Source organism: Barbatula barbatula (assembly GCF_947034865.1).
Source record: "Barbatula barbatula genome assembly, chromosome: 21".
NCBI lineage: Eukaryota > Metazoa > Chordata > Actinopteri > Cypriniformes > Nemacheilidae > Barbatula > Barbatula barbatula.
Window position 1 is genome coordinate 4,153,049 of NC_136784.1, and position 19,966 is coordinate 4,173,014.

Consider the following 19,966-nt stretch of genomic DNA (forward strand, 5'->3'; position numbering starts at 1 on the left):
TTATTTTTAAGAATGTAGAGTGAATGTATTGCTCTTAGCAGAACTTCTCATGTACAATCATCACACATCCATAAATTCATAATGGCCCACTGCACATTGACCTTTTGGCGTAACTAGCCAGTGTTTTTCGCTGTACAACACTGACTTCACTTGCCGTTTTGGCTGCGTTTCAAACCAAATGCACATTTACAATCACCATTCTTAACTGTTCATGCATCCCTGGCCATCTCAAAGTCAATCTAATGAAATTCGCTTTAGCAAAAGCATTTGACTAACTGAATAGCAATGAACAGAGATTGACAACTAAAAAACGAGTTAACCGAAAACCAATGCAGTCAGTTTATACACAACACATTTCACAGAGATTCAACGAACAGAAAAATTAGACCACCTGCAAGGCTCACTCTTCATGTTCATACCACGCTCAAGTGTTAATTGGTTCAGATGCTGCGCCAAAATTTATTCTGTTCACAGATGCAATTTGACTATGAATATAAATATCATAAAATATCAATTATCATGGTTGGCATTATTGTTAACTGATGCATAAACTGCATAAGTGCTTATTCATTTACTAATAACTTACTCTTGCTTTTAAGTATCCAAGGTTAGAAACAAGAGCAGTTAAAAACAAGTGTTGATAAAATTATCTAGAAATTACTTAGAAATGTGAAAAGCCTTCAATTCTTTAAATTGTAATTCTACATAATGTATTGCACATATTTTTTGAAGTATATTTGTGGTGTATTCCAATAGAGGGCGCTATTGAAACCAAACAAGATGACTTGCCTTTCAGGTAACATTACTGTTGAGGTTTTCTGCAGTCATGTGACTCTGGTGGTCTATTTTGGTACTAGAAAGACAAAAAGAGGCTCTTAAGACTTTTTCCATGTTTGGTCCTGGACGACAGCAGAATTTGACTGCAGGTCATAATATGGTTCAGCGCTGTCAGGATTCGCAGCAGATGTATTTTTTCTGTCCTTCTCTGAATTCTCTCCATCCTCCATGGCAGCTGGAACGTGGACAGGGGATTTTCTGTGAAGGAATGGAGATGTAATGAGTGACAATGGATGTGCATTGCACTAAGAAGGGCACAAAGTGTATGTGTGTGTACCGGTCTCCACTTTGAGTGATTAATCGTCTGCATGTTTCCATCTGCACATCCAGGCCTCTTTTCATGCTACACATCTCCATATACTCGTGCAAATGCCTGTTCATATCCGACTTCGCCGTTGCCAGCTCCAACTATGGAACAAATATGAACAAAAATCTTAAAACTATAGTTCAGCCAAAATGAAAACTCAGTTTACTCACCCTCAGTGAGTTAAAATAACCAACCAGAATGAATCTTGTAATATTGTGCCACAATGGTTAAAGCGTGGCATACAGGTTTTTATTTGAATAAAATACCAAAAGAATTTTTTCCACATAATTTGTACAATTCAACTCAAGACAACTATAATATTTCCAAATGTTCTAAATTTCTGGATCGTTACAACAAAACATTACTCATTTGATAGCAGAGCCATTACTTACTTTAAAAGAGAGAATGCCCTTTCTTCCTTTAAAAGCTCATGCAGTATATCATAAGAAACCTCTTTGTTTTTGACCGTGCTTTGCTTAAATGGCGCAATGTCCTTGATAGAGTTACAAAAAATGTGCACACACACACAGAGACCTTTACCTCTATTTGGTCAATGGTTTCTTGGTATTCCTTCTCGCGGGACTTGAAAAGGCACTCTGTGTCCATTATCACTTTCTCTATGGATTCCTCTTGCTGTGTGAATGTACATTAACAAACAAGAAAAAAATGTTGAGGGTCATTTATAAATCGAAAGATTTACTTTAAAACACTGTGAGCAAAACCTTGCGCAAATAACACAAAAAATTAAGTAAATCCTACAAGTCAGGGTTATTTCCACAGTCATTGATTTTTACAGATGAAGTGATGGGGCAGCAAAACCTCAGTGTTTTCATATTACACTTTGATGAATACATTTAAAAAGATGTTTATAACTTTATGTTCATATGTTTCATATTCAGCTTTAAATGCGATACTTTATTCTGATCGATTTGTCGACAAATTCACAGATTCTTGAGAGACAAGTGAGCTTTTCAGTTTCTTCCAATTTAAATTGAGAAAATTCCAGATTATGAAATTAAGCGGCATCTAGCGGTGATGAGCTCCACCCCTCTCTTTCGAAGCACTATGGTGGCTAACACAAGACTTTCAAGATTTTGTCACGTTTTCGCTTCTTGCCGAAAGAGATAACGTATTTACGAAACGTTTAGGGCTACTGTAGAAACAACACAGTGAATTCCATGTAAGGCGAACCACGTTGTATTTTGATAGCTCATTCTAAGGTAATAAAAACATAACGCTTTATTATGTAAGGTCTTTATACACCTCTGAAGACATAGATATGTATATTATATTCTGTCAATAGATCCTCCAGCACCTTTAAAGGGGGATGTACCTCTCCTTGGGTCTCAACACTAAAGGTGTATCCCGGAAAATCTTCCCAGAGTAACAGAGTTTCCTCAGTCTCCTCCCATGCAAGACTGTCACAGTCATCTTCAAACTCAGACTCGCGTCTATGACAAACAGTAAACAAATATGAAACACACTATACACACTATAGTTAGTTGATTTGAACATTATCTTAGATATTAAGAATTTATTTCTTATATTTAGGTAATAATAATAAACAATTATGTCGTCAGTTTGATATCTTCTTTTGGCTGTAGTTTTACTTAATAATCCTAGTTTTGCTACTCACAACTGGTTGAGCATCCTTTGCATTTCCTCATTGATCTGATTGGTGGATGAGCAACACAGCTCCGCCTCCTTATTCACGCTCTCCTCACTTTCCGAGATGCTCACTGTATCATCGCTCTCATTCCCTCTGATTGTCTGTGCAGCTGGTTTCCGAGGACGGAGAGTCAAGGTTGTGGGAGGTGTGGCCACTTGCTGTTACACAATGCAAACATAAAACCTTTAGAAATGGTCCAAAACAAGTGGCACTGAAGAACACAAACCACAAAGGAGCCTTTGATGAATATGTGAGGTCAGCTTAAATTTAGAAACAGCAAAACTGCTCAAGCAGCAAATTGTAGCGCCAGGTCAGCTGTCTCTGAAACGTCTTTGAAATCTCTTTACGAGTGACGTCGAAAGACAAACCTGGAAGATTTGAATCATATCTTCACAGTTCCGCTGCTGGGCCACGTCACACAGGCGGGCTGTGATGTCGATCCTGCGACAGATATCCATGTCCACTTTCATGGCCTTCTCTTGGATCTTACTGTCCAGATCTGAGTGATTCTAGATGGAGAAAAGACATGATAAAGAAAATAATGGAGCTACACTGTGAAAATGTATTTGTTGTTTTAACCTAAAAAATTAACCTGGCTGCCTTAAAATGTTTTGTTCATTCGACTTATATTATATTAAATATTAAGTGACATAACAATTTTGCTTCAAATTCATGTAATAACATGAGTAATATTTTTACGTCGAATTAACTCAAAATTCTAAGGCAGCCGGGAAGCTTCATTTTTTAAGTTGAAACAACAAATCAGAATAAATACAACAGAATAAAAGACATGTGTGGCTGTTGTGTGGCATCAAGATTTTTGAGGTCAAATGATGACTGACATGAACTCACATTGCTCATGAGACCTTTGAATAGAACAAGATCTGCTTTAAGCTGCTTAACCCTCAGAGCAAGCTCATCCTGACACAGCTCGCTCTCCTGGAGGTCCTGCAAAACAAACGCAAATGTGTCACAAGATGGAACGTGTGTAGACTGAGGTAAGTGTTATGTGGTGATATGATTGTTGTTCTTAAGGTTTTACCTCCTCAAGATCATCAACTTTTTCCTGTAGATCCACCCTCATTGTGTATTCGTCTTCCCACCTATTATAAAGATTAAAGTTAGAAAACATTGTGCTCAGAATCAGCAGGTCTGGATTGTGTGACATGATGACATCACCAAGGACCTACTTAACTTAAAGAGACGGCCTACCCAAAAATGAAAATCCATTTGTTTCGTGGTGCTTTAAACATACAATTTAACAGAGTCAGGCCTTTTGGAACACTACAGTATCACCAGCTAAGAGTGAGTGAATCACAGCTATAAATAACATCTCTCATGTAATATGACTATACAGTTCGGGTTGATAGTACTCAACTCTTGTAGTACATCATCTTTTTTGTGCACAAAAGCCATTATGTAACGTGTCGCCACACTGTTCACATAAAAACCTCTTCCCTTTTAATCTATGACTGCAGTATCACTGCAGGTGGTGTAGTTAAAGGGATACTTTTTTCATACTATGGTAGTCAATGGGTGTTGAGATCTGTTTTGGTTATAAGTATTATTCCCAATATCTTTCGCTGTGTTCCACAGAATAAAGAAATGTATACACATTTTGAAATCGATGGTGAGTAAATGATGATAAAATGTAACACTCAGAACACAATAACATTCACACAACCTTCCTAACGCATCAAAGAATCCACAGACCTGACCATTACTGTAATACGTAACTGTGAAACAGAGAGCAAACAGAACATATGAAACACCCTTGAGGGATTGTGTGTAATACACCTGACTGCTGACATAAAAGAAGGTTGGGCTTATGTTCAGTGCCCCGGGTAACAGGGTGGTCTGGGGAGGCAGGACGGGACGATATGAGATAGAAAATATGACCTATTCTCTAGTGACATGCTGGAAGAAGCACCGCTCTGCACAGTACTGCATTGCAGATGCTGGGGCGCAGAGGGGAGGTGGCTGAAGTTGGAACGAGACAGAGAGAGAGAGAGACAGAGAGCAAGAATGAATGAATGAGTTGTGGTGAGGGATGGGTTATACAAGGTATTAACTTTAAAACATTAGTGTTTTATTTATTAGTCTTGCTGTTTTGAAACCATGTTGAAATTATTATTTAATAGTAAACTCTTTTTTGTTATTCCTTTTAGATGTCATTTAACACCAATTTAAAATCTATAGATATTATTTAACATAATATAATTAGCCTAACATAATATATAACATAATAGGTTGAAATTAAGAAAGAAGTAACATTGTTTATTTAAACCTAACATAAAAAAATTACAAAATATTAGGGCTGTAATAATGTTAAAATAATTACAAATAATTGTATTTTACTTTATTTAAAAGCTTTAATAAATCCAGTTACTTGTAAAAAATATTCTGTATAATTATTTTAAATAAACCTTTAAACTGGATTTAAGACCAATATTTGACAATAACTGACAATCCTACAGCATTTCCTCTAAAAATCTAAGCATCTTATAGTACTACATTTATATTTCTAAATAAATTAGATTCTTGCCATTCTTGTCATAAAATGTACACTACATTATTACTAAACTGAAGCACAGGCCAGACAGCACCTGTTCTTGATCTGCTTAATCTCACACAAAAAACAATATGAACCTTATACGTGTAAGATGCTTTATTAATAAAAACATCTGCTAAAAAACTGCATAAGTAATTAAAACTAGCTCTCCACTTTACTCTATTTAATCATAAAATTGTTTCATTATAAGACTATTGCTCCATGAACTCTTAGTAAATCGCTTGGATAAGAGCGTCTGCTAAATGTCTACATGTAAATGACTAAAATAGCAATTTGATATTTTAACAATCCCTTTTTAAACCGACATAGATTGAAGACATAGACGTAACAACGTGCGTAAAAGTTACAGTTTGTAGACGCTTTTACAATTACTTCCCAGACTTTGAGGTCACACACATACTTGCCTTCGTTTATATTCGTCTCTCTCCCTCTTAACTTTAGCGAGCACATTGTACAGGGCCCGAATCTCTGGGGTGATGGTGTCGACTTGAACACCCACTCCGTCCGGAGGCACCCATGATGACATACCCGGACACGTCAGCCGCGACTCACGCCCGGTACCGAACCTCTGAAAGTTATTATAAGACCAGATTGACCCGGGATGAAATCTGGGTGGAGGGTTGTGTGTACAGCTTGTCCCAGTGTTGACATATTTCCCATAAATATTGCTGATGTTTTTCTGTACTGGATCAATGGGCGATGAAGGACTGGTGGGGAAATTCGGGGTGAGATTAAAATTGGAGTCCGAATAACTGGAGGGGTTGAAGTTTTCGAATGTCGTTTTGTTATTGGACTCCGAAGGCAGGATGGTGTTACTGAAAATAGGTGACAGCAAACCTCCAGTCATATTTGCGTTCTGAATAGGGATTACGTCTGGTTTCATAGGAACGAATCCAACTAAACTTGACGTTTGAACCCCGACATCTCGAGTTAAAGGCTTGTTTGGCGCACACTCGTCCCTGTCGTCCAGAGCCATCTGCAATTGCTTTTCCAACACTTTATTGCGGCGTTCCAGTTCGTGCACTTTGGCTAAAAAGCAGCGAAAACGCAAGTTCAGAGTCTTGAGGACGCTTATATTAGACCCCAGGTCGTTGCGCAGGGCCGTGGCGGCAGGAGGAGGTGGAGACACCCGGTAAAGATAATTTCCCAGGTTAACATACGGTGTCCCCGAAGGAGGTAAAGCACCCGGGTCCAACCCAAACACCCCGTCTTGCCCGATACCACCCGTGTGTTCACCCAAGAAGAGGCCCGGGTCAGTTGCGCCATACGCACCATCTGTCCAATGGCCCGGAGACGCGGAGTCCGATAAGCCCGTCACCTGGTTCTGCTGGACCGAATACACGTTCTCCCCCAACACGGGATTCATTCTGGAGTAAGAAAATCTGAAATGCTCAAAATCCGGCATGAACACTGATTTAACCGAGTGCCTTTAAAGCCGTTGCTTATTCTGAAGTTGGTCAACCGAACACGGAAAAACAAATGAATGAAGCCGATCGCCTACCGATCAAATGAACCTCACAGGAGTCCTCCTCTGTAAATGACTATGACCGTGTGTATTTCGATATGAAGGATGCGTCACGGGCATTTGCACGCCATTTGTTATCACATTACATTACTAGATGAGGCTTATTTTCTAAAAGAGGATTAATCGCTTCTTGGGAAGTAGCGGAACAGCTGAGCTCCGTAGCAGAAATAAACACGATAGAGCAACTGCGTCGCTCTTATACCGACGCGTGTGTAAAACAAGCGCATCACATGCGCGCTTCGTGTCAATTTGGTTTGTAGGTTGTCGGTTTCATCGACACGGGTTTTATACATAATGTCGGTTGGGATACTTAACAAGGGGAATGTTCATTTTAAGTCCAGAGCTGTGATGCATTTCAGAGGTTTACGGTAGTTCAGGTGTCACTGGCTGCGCATGGAAGGGAGCTGAGAGCGCGGGTTATCTAAACGTTAAGTTCATTCAGATAAAGTGAAGCAAGACTACGTGGTTGTACTGTCTTCAGCGTTTGCTGGATTGTAATACATTTCCTCAAACGGTATTATATTAAACAGGGGCGTAGCACAGAATTTCGGGCCCCGTGCAAAGGCAATGTGTGGGGCCCCTCAAAATATATCAATTCAAGTCCATTAGTATATATATTTATAATACAGCACTGAATATCATTTTGTAAATATCCAAATGTTTACCTCAATACGCAGATATAAACAAAAAGCGTGCGATGTTCCGTAGTCTGGTGTACATTGTTTTCAAGGGATTGTTTTTAAGTTAGCTGCCCTGTACCCGTTCAGTTTCAACTATGTTTTGTTTGTCTGCTGAATATAACTCTCACAGTCTCCTGCCTAATTTTTGTGAAGGCTGAGAAAAGCTAATTTGGCGTTTATTTGGATCCCCCAGATATGAATTCCGACAGAAAGTTAATATGCCTCAAATTTACACTGCTCCTCTTTTACTCCACAAGTCATCTCTGAGATTTTCAGCCTGCTGTTACTGGGTTTATCCATCATATCATGGGGGAACACATCCTGACAACTGAGAATATTGATGTCTGATAAGGTTTCAGATGGAGAGACAGGCAGGGTTCAAACAAATGGCCTGCCACAAGACAACAGTAGCCTACTAACAACACTTCTTCAGTTTTAAGCACATTTCTTTTATATAACCTTAAATGTATCCTTTACTGTAGGGGGAAGGCATCCTGATTGTAATTATCTCATGGAACCGAAACCGTATCTGACAGAGTCAAGTTCACCGCCACCGCACCACAAAAATGTCTTCTAAAGCTAAATGCTAGGTGTGTGAAAATATATATTTTAAATGTCTTACTTTGTTTTAAGTTTAGTTTGGTAAAATAGTCAAATTGAAACCCATAGTAACGATTTGATACCTTCAAATCTCATTGGTTTGAATAAAAAAAAGTCAGGAATGACAAAGTCATTCAACAGCAATGTGAAAGACTGAGAGCAGGACAAGACACATGAAAACAGTGATAAATATCAAGGTTATCACATAAAAAAAATATTTTTTAACTATTCCAAAAAATGACTGTGTTGTTTAAAAGTAAACATGAACTTGTTTTCTTTGCAGTATTTGAGGTCTGAAAAAATACAGAGCATCTTTTCTCTTATTTTCACCTGTTTCTCTACTTTTCATTTTCTGCAAATAAATGCAAATAGAAACAATATTTTTATTTGAAATTTGGAAGAAATATTGTTAGTAGTCCACAGCATGAAACAACACAGATTTTTACCTAAACACATAGGCCTACCTATAAATAGTAACTTCAGAAAAAACTAAAAATAATTTTGATAATGGTCTCTTAATATTTTCCACGGCTATAGCTACATCTGGAATGAGATGACAGTAAATAATGACAATGTCATTTTTAGTGAACTACTCTTGATGTGTTTAGCAGCATCACGATTATGAGTGTGTGTTTGTGTCCGAGTCAGACTGCAGCACAGTATAAAATGAACCTCTTACGCCTAGCGGTGTGTCTGAAAACTGCATTGCAGCACCCATATTTAACACAGTCACAGAAATACATTGCCTGCCACAGGCCATGGCACATAAGGCCAAAACAAATAAATGAAAACATCTTTCAAACTATTTCCTTGCACTAAAAAAAACAACCATAAAATTGACTAAATTCAGGTTTCAAATGCCAATTTATTCAGAATGTAAGGCACCAGACCCAATAACAGACATTCATACAGTACTTTAGAATATCTGTAACCGTCAAATCACAAAGTAACATGACAAAGGCAAGGAACACGTGACACATCTTTCATCATGGATCAGACAACACCATTTTTTTAAGTATTTGATAACAAGCAAAGTGTAGCACCAGGTTTGGAAACAACTTTACACAACTGTCATTGTTTTATCAAAACAATCGACTGATACATTTTTCAATCTGATCTCACAAAATTCATCAAACTGCTTTTAAATCACACATTTTAGAACCAAGTGTTACCGCATTTCATACATATTTTTATCTCCAACATAAGCACCAAAGTCCAGTCTCAAAGAAAGTTTTGTTCATAGGATACAATAAAGAGCATTGCCATTTAATGACAGGGTTTGAATCCAACATATTGACCACATATGCAAATGTTAACGCTATTCAACAGTCTATCAGAGCAGTCTGAAACGCAACCAGTTAAAATCCAAGTGTGATAAGCACCAAAAAATGTCTGCATTGAACAGTTGACCAGGAAAAAACCTGAAGAGGTTTTCAAGTACACGGCTATTTAAATGTGTATAAAACAGAAGTAGTGATACTCGAAAGGTATTGTTTACAGCACGTCTTTGTGAATGAGTAAAATACCAGTTTTACATCAGCAATACCCATTGAAGCACCCATTTGCGGTTAATGCTGGTTTGAAAAATTAAAACCGTCTGTGTCAGTTCAGGTTAGGTACATTAACTCATGCCCTTAATAAATATTGAAACGACAAATCAAGTAAAAGATTGGTTTGGGGTAGTTCATCCTAACTCAGAAACCACCTAAGAGAGATACTGATAACATACATCACAACAGTAATGGAGAACTGTACATGAGCGTGAAGAGATTCTGATATCCCCTGACAGACTTGAAAATAATGCAACATTTAAACGAGTTGTAAAAAACTGCACATAAACAATGAAAACAGAATATAAAAATGTAGAACCAAAATAAAAAACAATACTCCATACAAAAGTAATCTTCATTACTGAACACATAAATTAAGCTACGGTTTTAACTACTCCTCCTTCATTTTCACCTGTCACCCCTTCTTTTTTCAAACCAGACTGAGGGATGTGAAGAAGGAACAAAGGAGGACAAGCACCAGAATAAAGGAATATTTCAGGGTTACATACGAGTAAACCAATCAGCAACATTTGTGGCATATTTATTTTATGGAAAAACATTTAGTCAGCCCTTATTTAAATAAAAATAGTTACAGTCAAGCACATATAATGTAAAATGAACAGGGCCACTTCATAAAAGATAAGCTAAAAACTATTTGTCTCTATTTCAATCTTCACTCCATTTAAGTGCTTCTCCAAAATCCTCATTTTTAAATAAACAAGGGACGAGTAGAAAAGATTTGTTGTGGAAATCATAATATGCCAAAAATGCTGTTTATTAAGCTTAACTTGTATCACACCTAACATATTAATTTAAGCAGAGTATAGATCTATATTAGTGTCTACAGAGAGCATTAAAACACAACCATTGCTTGCTTCTCCCTCTTAATCCCTCTTTAAGAAATCTTTTTTTGCATGTTCATTTTTTCTTTCGCTCTTGTGAACATCTTGGGCAGTACCTGTAGAAAACAAAGAAATATCTGAATAAAGATCACAGTGAAATATACACTTTATCAAAAACACGATCACATGGGTACTTACCATTTTCCTCTGGGTTTGGTGGTCAGTCCAACACAGGCAAAGTGGAACCACTCGATAGAACACTAAAGAGATAAACACAATTAAATGGTTTACATTTAAATTAGACAACGAACGCAGCTCACATTCCAGGCTGTAAAACAAGTACATACGTCTGTATTGTCACAGCCAATCATTTCACCATATGAGACCTGGTGACAGAGGCAATATGTGGGTTCGTTGGGGTCAACAGGCATGTCCAACACATCGGAGGGATGCACGTTCCCAAAGTTCACAGCCGGGGTGGAAAACTCAGCGCTAGAAGGTGAAAGAAACTAGTAAATAGGAATTCCTCTTTTTAACATCTTCCATTAGGATTTGTTTTGGGCACTTTAATCGATTGAGATGGGACAGAGGGGTCAAATTATTTTTGAGGAGAAAGAAGGGTAATAGGAAAGAATGCTAATCGGATTGTAAGGCTAACTGCTAACTGATGATCAATATTTGATCCAACATTTAAGTGACTAAGTGTTTATGTGTTTCTCACCCTTGTGAGAGTTTGACCTTCTTCTGCCCGCTCTTTGAGCTGCAGTCATCGTCAGAGCTCTTGACCTTTGACCTGGTCCGAGTGACCTCCTTCTTCTTGGGTACACGATGGTCACCTTTAAAAAACAAACAAACAATCAATGAACATCACTGGTGATTTGCAGAGGCCATCAGTCAGGTGTGCACAAATCGAAACGCCACCTGCTATAACAAACAATTCACAAGCATAACACTCACTCTTGTTGCTCTTACTGGAGGTTGAGTCGTAATCGGTGCTCTCTATCTGTTTCTCCTTCAAGTCAGCCTCAAAGCGAGCCAGGTCTGTATCCAACCTCCGTATATGCTTATCCACCTAAAATGCACAGAATAAATGACCCGTCCTTCAAGTTCAAAAGCAGGACATCAATTTTTGTGTATAAAGCAAAACACTATTTCACACAATTTTTGTGTATTAAGCAAAACACTATTTCACATTAGGATAATATACTAAACAAAATGAGGGCTTCAAAAATATCTATGCCTAGGTATGAGGATGCAAAAGATTGCTGAATAAATCGGAATGACCGGTTTGCAGATAATTCTTATAAATATGCTGGACAATGGAGCGTTGTTTTGGTGATCATGTCATGTTGACCATAATATGACTAATATTAAACGTCAATGAGACAAATTCGGACCAACCATCTCATAAGTCTGCATCGCAAGCTGGACCTTGTCATCTCCAAACTCTTTACACTTCCCATAAGACTGCTGGATCTGTCTTAACAGCGACAGCTTCTGTTCAGATGACAGAGACCGAGCGTTGGCTGTGTATTCCCGGGCCAGAGAATCAATCTGTCCTTTCAGATCTAGAGGAAAAATACAACAACTTCAAAAGGCGTGCATTATTGTACATATGATCTGCCATAAAAACGTAAACGTTCACAAATTTATTTTTGCAAGCTCAGCAAATCACGGCACAGAAATAAATGACTGGCTTCAGCCTTGTGGACACACCTTCTGTTCTCTGATCCAGATCCCGCATCAGCTGGAAGTTCCTCTGCAGTTCAAACGGGAGGTTCTCTATGCCTGAAAAGATCAAGTGATGTATGAATCCATTCACACTTTATCATCGTAACAAACAAGATCATAACGCTATCTCCACATATTTGAGCCGGTTTAACCACCGTATGAAAGTCGTGACAGTCTGCTTTTAATGTCAAAACAATCTGTGTATTTATTGTGTGTTACAAAGAGCTACATTACATTAATAATGGTAACGGTAACGGTAACCCGCCCACCCACCAATCAAAGCTACAAAAAGCCATCCACATCACCATAGTGTTATGCACATTTAACCCGTTAGCATCGAAGCACAACAACCTTAAATACGCCTTCTTTATTAACGTTTGTTTGTTTTCTTAAACGATAAACATGTCCGTGCGTATGATAACAACACAAACGCTAAACAATATGATCGCGGGAGATATTCGCTGTGTCGCATTTAGATTAAAAAGACAACATTCTTACTGTCCAGATAGTGTTCTAGATACATCCCAGCCGCCATCTTGACAAACACAAATAAAGGTACTTCCGGTATTACCGGAAGTCCTCTGAAGGAGGATATTTGCGGGGGCGTTGGAGTCCGTCGACCCCTTTCATGTACACGGTGGGCTTTGAAAGTATGTTGAAACAGAATATAATTCTTTGGATGTTCAGTGGCGTTTCTGTGGTTATTCAGGGATGTGAAATGTAATTTATATACGCCTACTATAGTACAAAATAATGTTAATATTTAATAATAAGATTGTACATTAGGTAATGCATTAGCTAGCATATTTATTCATCTGAATATTTATTTCAACATTTATAGTTTTGAAGGTCCAGTGCATGAAATTCTGCAGCATCTAGCGGTGAGATTGCGAATTGCAACCAAGGGTTCATTTAGAAGATGCTTTTATCCAAAGCGATTTACAGATGAGGAAACATTGGAAGCAATTATAACAACATAAGCAACAATATGCATAAGTGCATCAAATCTAGTCCATTAAAGCCTAGCACAGTATACAAAGCTAAGAACAGTGAGGTTAGTACCATTTTTTTAGAAGACAGAGAAGAATTAGAGGTTAAAATCAATCAGCTACATGTTGACGGAAGAGATGCGTTTTCAGGCTTTTGAATCACTACGGTGGCTGATACAGGACACAAGCTGAGTTTCGTTTCGTCTCATTTGAAGCCTGCTACATCATCGAGGCTGTATCGTTTCATAAAAGCAGGTTGGACACTCTTTCTTTTCTTGTTCTCTCTTTGTTTAATGTGTTTATTGATTATTATAATATTGTAAGCTTCAAATTATACCAATAAAAAGCAGGTATGACCCTTCTAATGCGACCTACTTTCACGAGTATTCGGAGGGCACATGAGGTGTATACTTTGTTGCTAGACAATTGTTTGCGTCTGTTATTTGAATAAACGGCAGCAGCTGCACATTCAATTAAATATGTGGTGTTTAAATGTTAACAGTTTACCATTTGTGTCACGTTTTTTTAATCTTAGCAAGCATATCATGTAGTAAATAGGTTTAAAGTGTTAAGTGATTTTTAAACGTTTTAAAACAGTAATGCAAAAATGGTAGATCTGTTTAACTCATTTTGGCATTGTTTTGGGTAGAAAGTAGCACAATTTTCATCTCTTTAAATCATGTAGAAATCCTTTTAATTAATTTGACGGGTGTGCGAGTAACGTATTGTCATAGCAATGCGGTACTTCCCGTTTTCTTTTCTGCCAGTATTTCCATTGAAGGACTTTTAATTCTAAAGGCTAAAGTACACTACAATACTTTTGCTCAGATTTTGTGACTGGTACAATTTTGCCTGGCTAACGCCTACGTATCACATATAAATTAGTAAGGCCGAGCTCCCTGTTTAGGGAGCGTTGTCAGTGGTCTCCCTCAAGAAGACTGTGGCATTTCTGTGGCAGTACGCATTTGTGCTCCCTTGGGCATAATAAGAAAGAAGAACACAATAAATATTTTCTAGACATAGTAATCAGAAAGCCCACGGCACTATTATTTAAGTGACTTGGTTTTTACTGTAATTACCGCTGGAGACTATTGGGGGACATAAGACGTTGTTTACAGGAATCGAATGTTATGTGTTTGGTGCCTCTGGATTTGGCAAATTGATGCCACTAGAAGTCAATCACTAAACTGAACTGTGAAATGTAGCTATAGATTATAACTCATACAAAAACTCACATTTTAGCTTCTTTGTCAAGGAGATAAGGTATTTACGAAACGCACTCTGTAGAGCAGTTTGTTTGTTTAGGGCTACTGTAGAAACAACATGATGAAATAGCATAATATATACAGAGACCTCTGAAGACACAGTTATGTACATTATATTGCATTTCTGTCATTAGATCCTCAAAAAAATTACACGTTGGACCTTTAAAATCAAAGGCTAATCGTTATACCATTATAATGCACAATGAACTAACATAAACACATATTGGCGTAAAGAATATTCAATGCTGAAATACTTGAATACTCACTGTTAGTTGATGCATAATGTTATCAATACTGTCTTATTGTAAAGTGTTTCCACAATAATAACCTGAATTGAGTTGAGTTAGACGTTAGAAATCAATTCTGTTCTCTAATGAGTTTTGCCATTAGGAAAAAAAACTATAGTTGGTTTTATTAGGTAAATAAATTGGCTTTACATACATTTGTGAGTTATTTGGTTGTTTTGAGTTGTCTCTACTCTGTAGAGCAGTTCATCTGTTTAGGGCTACTGCAGAAACAACATGATGAATTCTGTGTAAGGGGACCCGCGGTGTAGATAGAAACAGCTCATTCTAAGGTAATAAAAACATAATGCTTCATTATATAACTTCTTTATACACCTCTAAAGACATAGTTATGTTTATTATATTGCATAATTGTCAATAGATCAAAAAAATTACACACTGGACCCATTAAGTTTGTTTTGATAATGTTGTTAAATTGTTGTATCACCAGCAGAGGGCAGCACAGTCTATAGTCTTTATAATGTTTGGTAATACCTGGAGATTTCACTCTTGGGAGTGCCAGTCTGTAGGCAATCTCTCTCTCTGTTCAGTCATTATCTCAATAAACACATTACCGAAGTGATGCTGACAGCCAGACAACAATACAACAGTTAAGATGTGACAGTGTTGTGCAGAATGCAAGGGACACTCAATCTCATTTAAGCAAGAGCTGGCACAATGTTTCACCCAACTGGACAGCCAAAAGAACATAATTTCTGCTGCTTTCCCAGCTGAGACGCATGTCTAAACAGGTTTCCGCCTTATTTTAAAACCTGGCCGCATTGTCATACTCGCATATGCATCGCAGGCTGCAAAGTAAGAACGCCACTGTGAATCAGCTGTGCTGCTGAGTCAGATTTCTCAAACAGCGGTAGATCAAATCTTGTGAGATGATCATTTGCCAAGGACAATTTCAATGCTGCTAGTTGCATGCAAATGTATGTTTGCATATTGGTCTTTAAAAGTTAGCTCTTCAAATGTGTATTCCATCTAGCAGGCTTAGAATAAACGTTGCTCTTGCTGTGACTGGTACAATTTTGCCTGGCTAACGCCTACGTATCACATATAAAGTAGTAAGGCCGATCTCCCTGTTTAGGGAGCGTTGTCAGTGGTCTCCCTCAAGAAGACTGTGGCATTTCTGTGGCAGTACGCATTTGTGCTCCCTTGGGCATAATAAGAAAGAAGAACACAATAAATATTTTCTAGACATAGTAATCAGAAAGCCCACGGCACTATTATTTAAGTGACTTGGTTTTTACTGTAATTACCGCTGGAGACTATTGGGGGACATAAGACGTTTACAGGAATAGCATGTTATGTGTTTGGTTTCTCTGGACACTAGAAGTCAATCACTAAACTGAACTGTGAAATGTAGCTATAGATTATAACTCATACAAAAACTCAAATAATTAAAATAAACAAAACGATTGTAAAATTGCATGTGCAGGTCAGATTGTTTATGTTTTAAATATTCTTATTATTTTATTAATTTAGTTTTTTGTTTAAAAGATCTCCCAGATTAAGATGATCTATATGGAACTGAAATACTTTTATGAAAACATTAACAAATTGATATCACTTGTATATTGTTTTAAAGCTTGAAAAGGTGATCACAATCCACCAGAAAACCTGAACACCAATGATCAAAAACTATGTTTCTGTGCTGAAGATCAAAAAAAGCCATAAGGGTGAGTAATAAATAACACAATTAATTATCGCAATATACCGTCAACGACAATAACCGTGATATCAAAACACATGATTAATTGTATAAGTAAGATGGTTCGTGAAAGGTTCTTTATTGTTGCCTGCAGACCGTAAGTCACTTTGTATAAAAGCATATGCCAAATAAATAAATGTAAAAGTAATCAGCTAATAAACCTTGTTGTTTTTCTTTTTTAGCATTTCATTGTATTTTTATATTCAAATTAAAAAAATTTAAACTTTTAAATATCACACTGTATGTAAATTGATTAAAAAAAGACAGATACCAAGTATTAGCTAAAAGGCATTTTAGTTGTACATACAAAAAACCAGAACCGGATGCCATGAGACCTGTTTTCTGGTTTTCTGCATGTGATGAACTCTTTTTGGTGCTATATACCCTTTTTATGAAGTGCTATATAGAACCTCAGTGGTTTAAAGAACCCTTTTAGTATCAGCTTGTTTTATATCTATGTCTCATCTTCAGGCTCCTAAAAACACCCGACTGACAGACACAGCTCCGGTTTGGCATAATACTCAATAATGATGACCACAGCCATAGCCGGACAGTGGAGGGACACAGCAAACAATACATGATCATTTTACTGCCTGGTTGGTGTGCTTGCTATTTAAACTTGTAGCTCGGGTAACTTCATTTGTAATGTATTTTTATATTTTTTATAGTTATATTTCGAATTTATCCTATACAGTTTTTTCAAACATTTCTACTGCTTTTGAGCTTTAATATGCTAAATCTTATATAATTGACTTATGTCTCTATTTAGGGCTCATATGTTTTTTCTGCAAAATCTCTGCACAATTGTGAAAGGAACACCGTGTTATAAATATATTGCAAGGTATTATATATTCTCAGCAGTAGGAAATATAATAAATAATAATAAATAGATAAATATATATCATAAATGAATTAATTCATAAAAATAACTTAATAAAACCCCTCCTGTCTTCTGATACTAAAAGGGTTCTTTAAACCACTGAGGTTCTATATAGCACTTCATAAAAAGGGTATATAGCACCAAAAGAGTTCATCACATGCAGAAAACCAGAAAACAGGTCTCATGGCATCCGGTTCTGGTCTTTTGTATGTACAACTAAAATGCCTTTTAGCTAATACTTGGTATCTGTCTTTTTTTAATCAATTTACATACAGTGTGATATTTAAAAGTTTAAATTTTTTAATTTGAATATAAAAATACAATGAAATGCTAAAAAAGAAAAACAACAAGGTTTATTAGCTGATTACTTTTACATTTATTTATTTGGCATATGCTTTTATACAAAGTGACTTACAGTCGAGAAAAACAACAAGCGATTCGTCTACGTAAGGCATTACACACAAGAAGTGACAGTGATATCCTACAAAGTTTCAACATTCGGATGATATAAGCAAGCATACAGAGAGAAGTTGATCAGGAAATAGAGATCAGGCTTTATTTCTTAAAGATTTCGTTCAAGATTTATTTCTTAAAACAAATACATTCCATTGATATTGTTATAATATTGTTATCGTGTGTTCTTTTGGCTATGATAATTGTGTACTGGAAAAAACACTTAAGGTTTTGTCATGGCACGTGCAGATGGTTATATGTACATCAATGACCGACTACGGAAACATTTCAAGCGAATAAAATGCTTAGATTGGTCCAACATGGAGTTATTGATCGTGGCCAGTAAAGCTGGGCCGGAACAGACCTCTCTGTCTGAATCAAAGCTTTGTCGGTGGAACACAGGGTTCTGTGCAAATGTAGAGGGAAGAAATTGGATTTGTAGCAGCCGTACTGCCGTTTACAATGGGGATTGTCGAGAGCATTTTTGCACATCATCGTGCCTTCTATAACACATTAGGAGGTCAGTACATGTTCAGTGCTATTTATAGTTATGCAATTATCATAATAGCATGTGCTAATGGCATGTTATACAACTAGTTAATGTAGTGTAACGGCATGGTTCAATTGAATGTTAATATATAAGTTATGAGACAGAGATCAAACACAGTAGATAGATTCTTTGTTTATCTTTAAGATTTCTTGCAGTGTAGTTTAAATTCATGTTTTGGAATAAATGTAAGAAATACTACAGTAACATACAAAATAATGAAAAAAATATTAAAAGAAGCTGAAAGCGAGACAAACGTGATATAAACAAGAGAAAGTTTATTAGTATGTGCAAACATTAGCGACACATCGTGTATGCACAGACAGACAGATACACATCACAAGGGAGACATTGGAGCTCCCGACCTCGAAGTGAATATGATTTCTGTAGCTGCTTTGAAAATGAGAGATGGCGTGGAGAAATGGAGAGAGACAGAGAAAATGAGTAATAGAAAAGCATGACTCACTCTTTCAGAGAGCCTCCTGTATTTTCAGGCAAGCTGTCGGGGGCATAAATAAATGATGATATGGTGTCCCAATGTTGGTTTTGTGATGTCAGGATGAGCCCTTTCTCTCCCTCTTCCTCTCCATTCATCTCTCTCGGGATCAGGTGGTTGCCTTCTTGTTTCGTATTAGGGAAGGTTGAGTCATTGGATCAAGTATGAAAACACTTTGTATTGTATTTGTATGTGTCTACACTGCTGAATGCATAGAGCAATGTCTGCTGTATCCTAAAGTTTGCTTGGCAGAGCATTACGCTATACACTAAGATAATGAATTTGTCATAAAACGCAAGTTCTAATAAAATGATGGTTTCGTGCACTGTGAATTAGAGAAACTCAAATGCATACATACTGTTGACCATTATATTAACACCAAGGAAGTAAAAGTCTTGATATGATAACATAACAGCTGATAATTCAAAGTGAACGTGTTAAATTTGACATTTCATAGATTGTGGTTCATTTCAAAATACATTATCGCAAAAGGGGAAAGCAGTGAACCCTGTCATTTGTTTGGACAGCTCCTCTGTAATATTCCCACATGTGCACATACTTCATCCATTCCTTCCTCCTCCCATCCCTCTCATCTCTTCTTTCCTCTCCTTGCTCCTGCTCTGTCCTCCTCCATACTAATTCAGCCGCACAGTCCTTAATACGATTCAAAGCACACATCTCGGGTTAGCCCTCACTATATTTCCTTCCAGAGGTTCTTCTGTGGGTGCACGCGTTGACAGAATTGATTTAAAAAAGCCCAGGAAGAAACATTTTCTGGGTGAGTGCGCATGTACGATCCGGACAGCGTATGTTTATAGTCAAGGTTACAGATCTCCACGGACACACCAGACACGACAAGCAAACAAGATGAGCCGGCACAGGCTTTTCCGAACATCTGAACTCTTCGATTTTAGCAAGAGGGGAAGAGAAGCAAGGGTGGAAGGAGGTAGAGGGATGAATAGATGTTTGTGAATGCTTTGAAGAGTGCAAGCGCAACAGGAAAACACAGAGGGAGGGGC

The 19,966-nt window shown here is 37.3% G+C and overlaps 2 protein-coding genes across 3 annotated transcripts; both read right to left on the reverse strand.

Annotated features, from left to right (window-relative positions):
* Positions 1-789: 789 nt before the first annotated feature.
* Positions 790-7,113, reverse strand: LOC306910721 (non-homologous end joining factor IFFO1-like). Its single transcript, XM_079485496.1, has 9 exons — positions 5,790-7,113; positions 3,856-3,916; positions 3,666-3,761; positions 3,182-3,322; positions 2,781-2,971; positions 2,460-2,595; positions 1,685-1,777; positions 1,115-1,245; positions 790-1,035 (listed from the first exon to the last, which is right to left on the reverse strand). Exons 1-9 carry the CDS (start codon positions 6,788-6,790, stop codon positions 876-878), a joined length of 2,010 nt encoding a protein of 669 aa, XP_079341622.1. The 5' UTR covers positions 6,791-7,113; the 3' UTR covers positions 790-875.
* Positions 7,114-9,028: 1,915 nt separating this feature from the next.
* On the reverse strand, positions 9,029-12,910 carry ing4 (inhibitor of growth family, member 4). 2 transcript variants are annotated; one of them, XM_079484228.1, is made up of 8 exons: positions 12,812-12,910; positions 12,299-12,370; positions 11,984-12,150; positions 11,540-11,654; positions 11,304-11,418; positions 10,930-11,074; positions 10,781-10,842; positions 9,029-10,698 (listed from the first exon to the last, which is right to left on the reverse strand). In XM_079484228.1, the coding sequence occupies exons 1-8, from the start codon at positions 12,846-12,848 to the stop codon at positions 10,659-10,661; spliced, it is 753 nt and encodes a 250-aa protein (XP_079340354.1). In that variant the 5' UTR covers positions 12,849-12,910; the 3' UTR covers positions 9,029-10,658. The 2 variants fall into 2 exon arrangements, with proteins under 2 accessions (XP_079340354.1, XP_079340355.1); XM_079484229.1 differs by having other exon boundaries at positions 9,034-10,698; positions 12,587-12,823.
* Between the last annotated feature and the right edge of the window lie 7,056 nt (positions 12,911-19,966).

Bases quoted from the DNA above. Each gene is read 5' to 3' on its own strand.
- LOC306910721 (XM_079485496.1), bottom strand. From the start codon at position 6,790: ATGCCGGATTTTGAGCATTTCAGATTTTCTTACTCCAGAATGAATCCC. The intron at 1,778-2,459 runs GTGCTGGAGGAT...ACATTCACACAG, and splicing joins AGGTACATCCCCCTTTAAAG to CAAGAGGAATCCATAGAGAA. The intron at 1,246-1,684 runs GTAAAGGTCTCT...TTTGTTCCATAG, and splicing joins AAACCATTGACCAAATAGAG to TTGGAGCTGGCAACGGCGAA.
- ing4 (XM_079484228.1), bottom strand. From the start codon at position 12,848: ATGGCGGCTGGGATGTATCTAGAACACTATCTGGACA. The intron at 11,075-11,303 runs GTGAGAAACACA...TTCACCTTCTAG, and splicing joins AAGGTCAAACTCTCACAAGG to CGCTGAGTTTTCCACCCCGG. The intron at 10,699-10,780 runs GTAAGTACCCAT...TGTTTTCTACAG, and splicing joins ACCAAACCCAGAGGAAAATG to GTACTGCCCAAGATGTTCAC.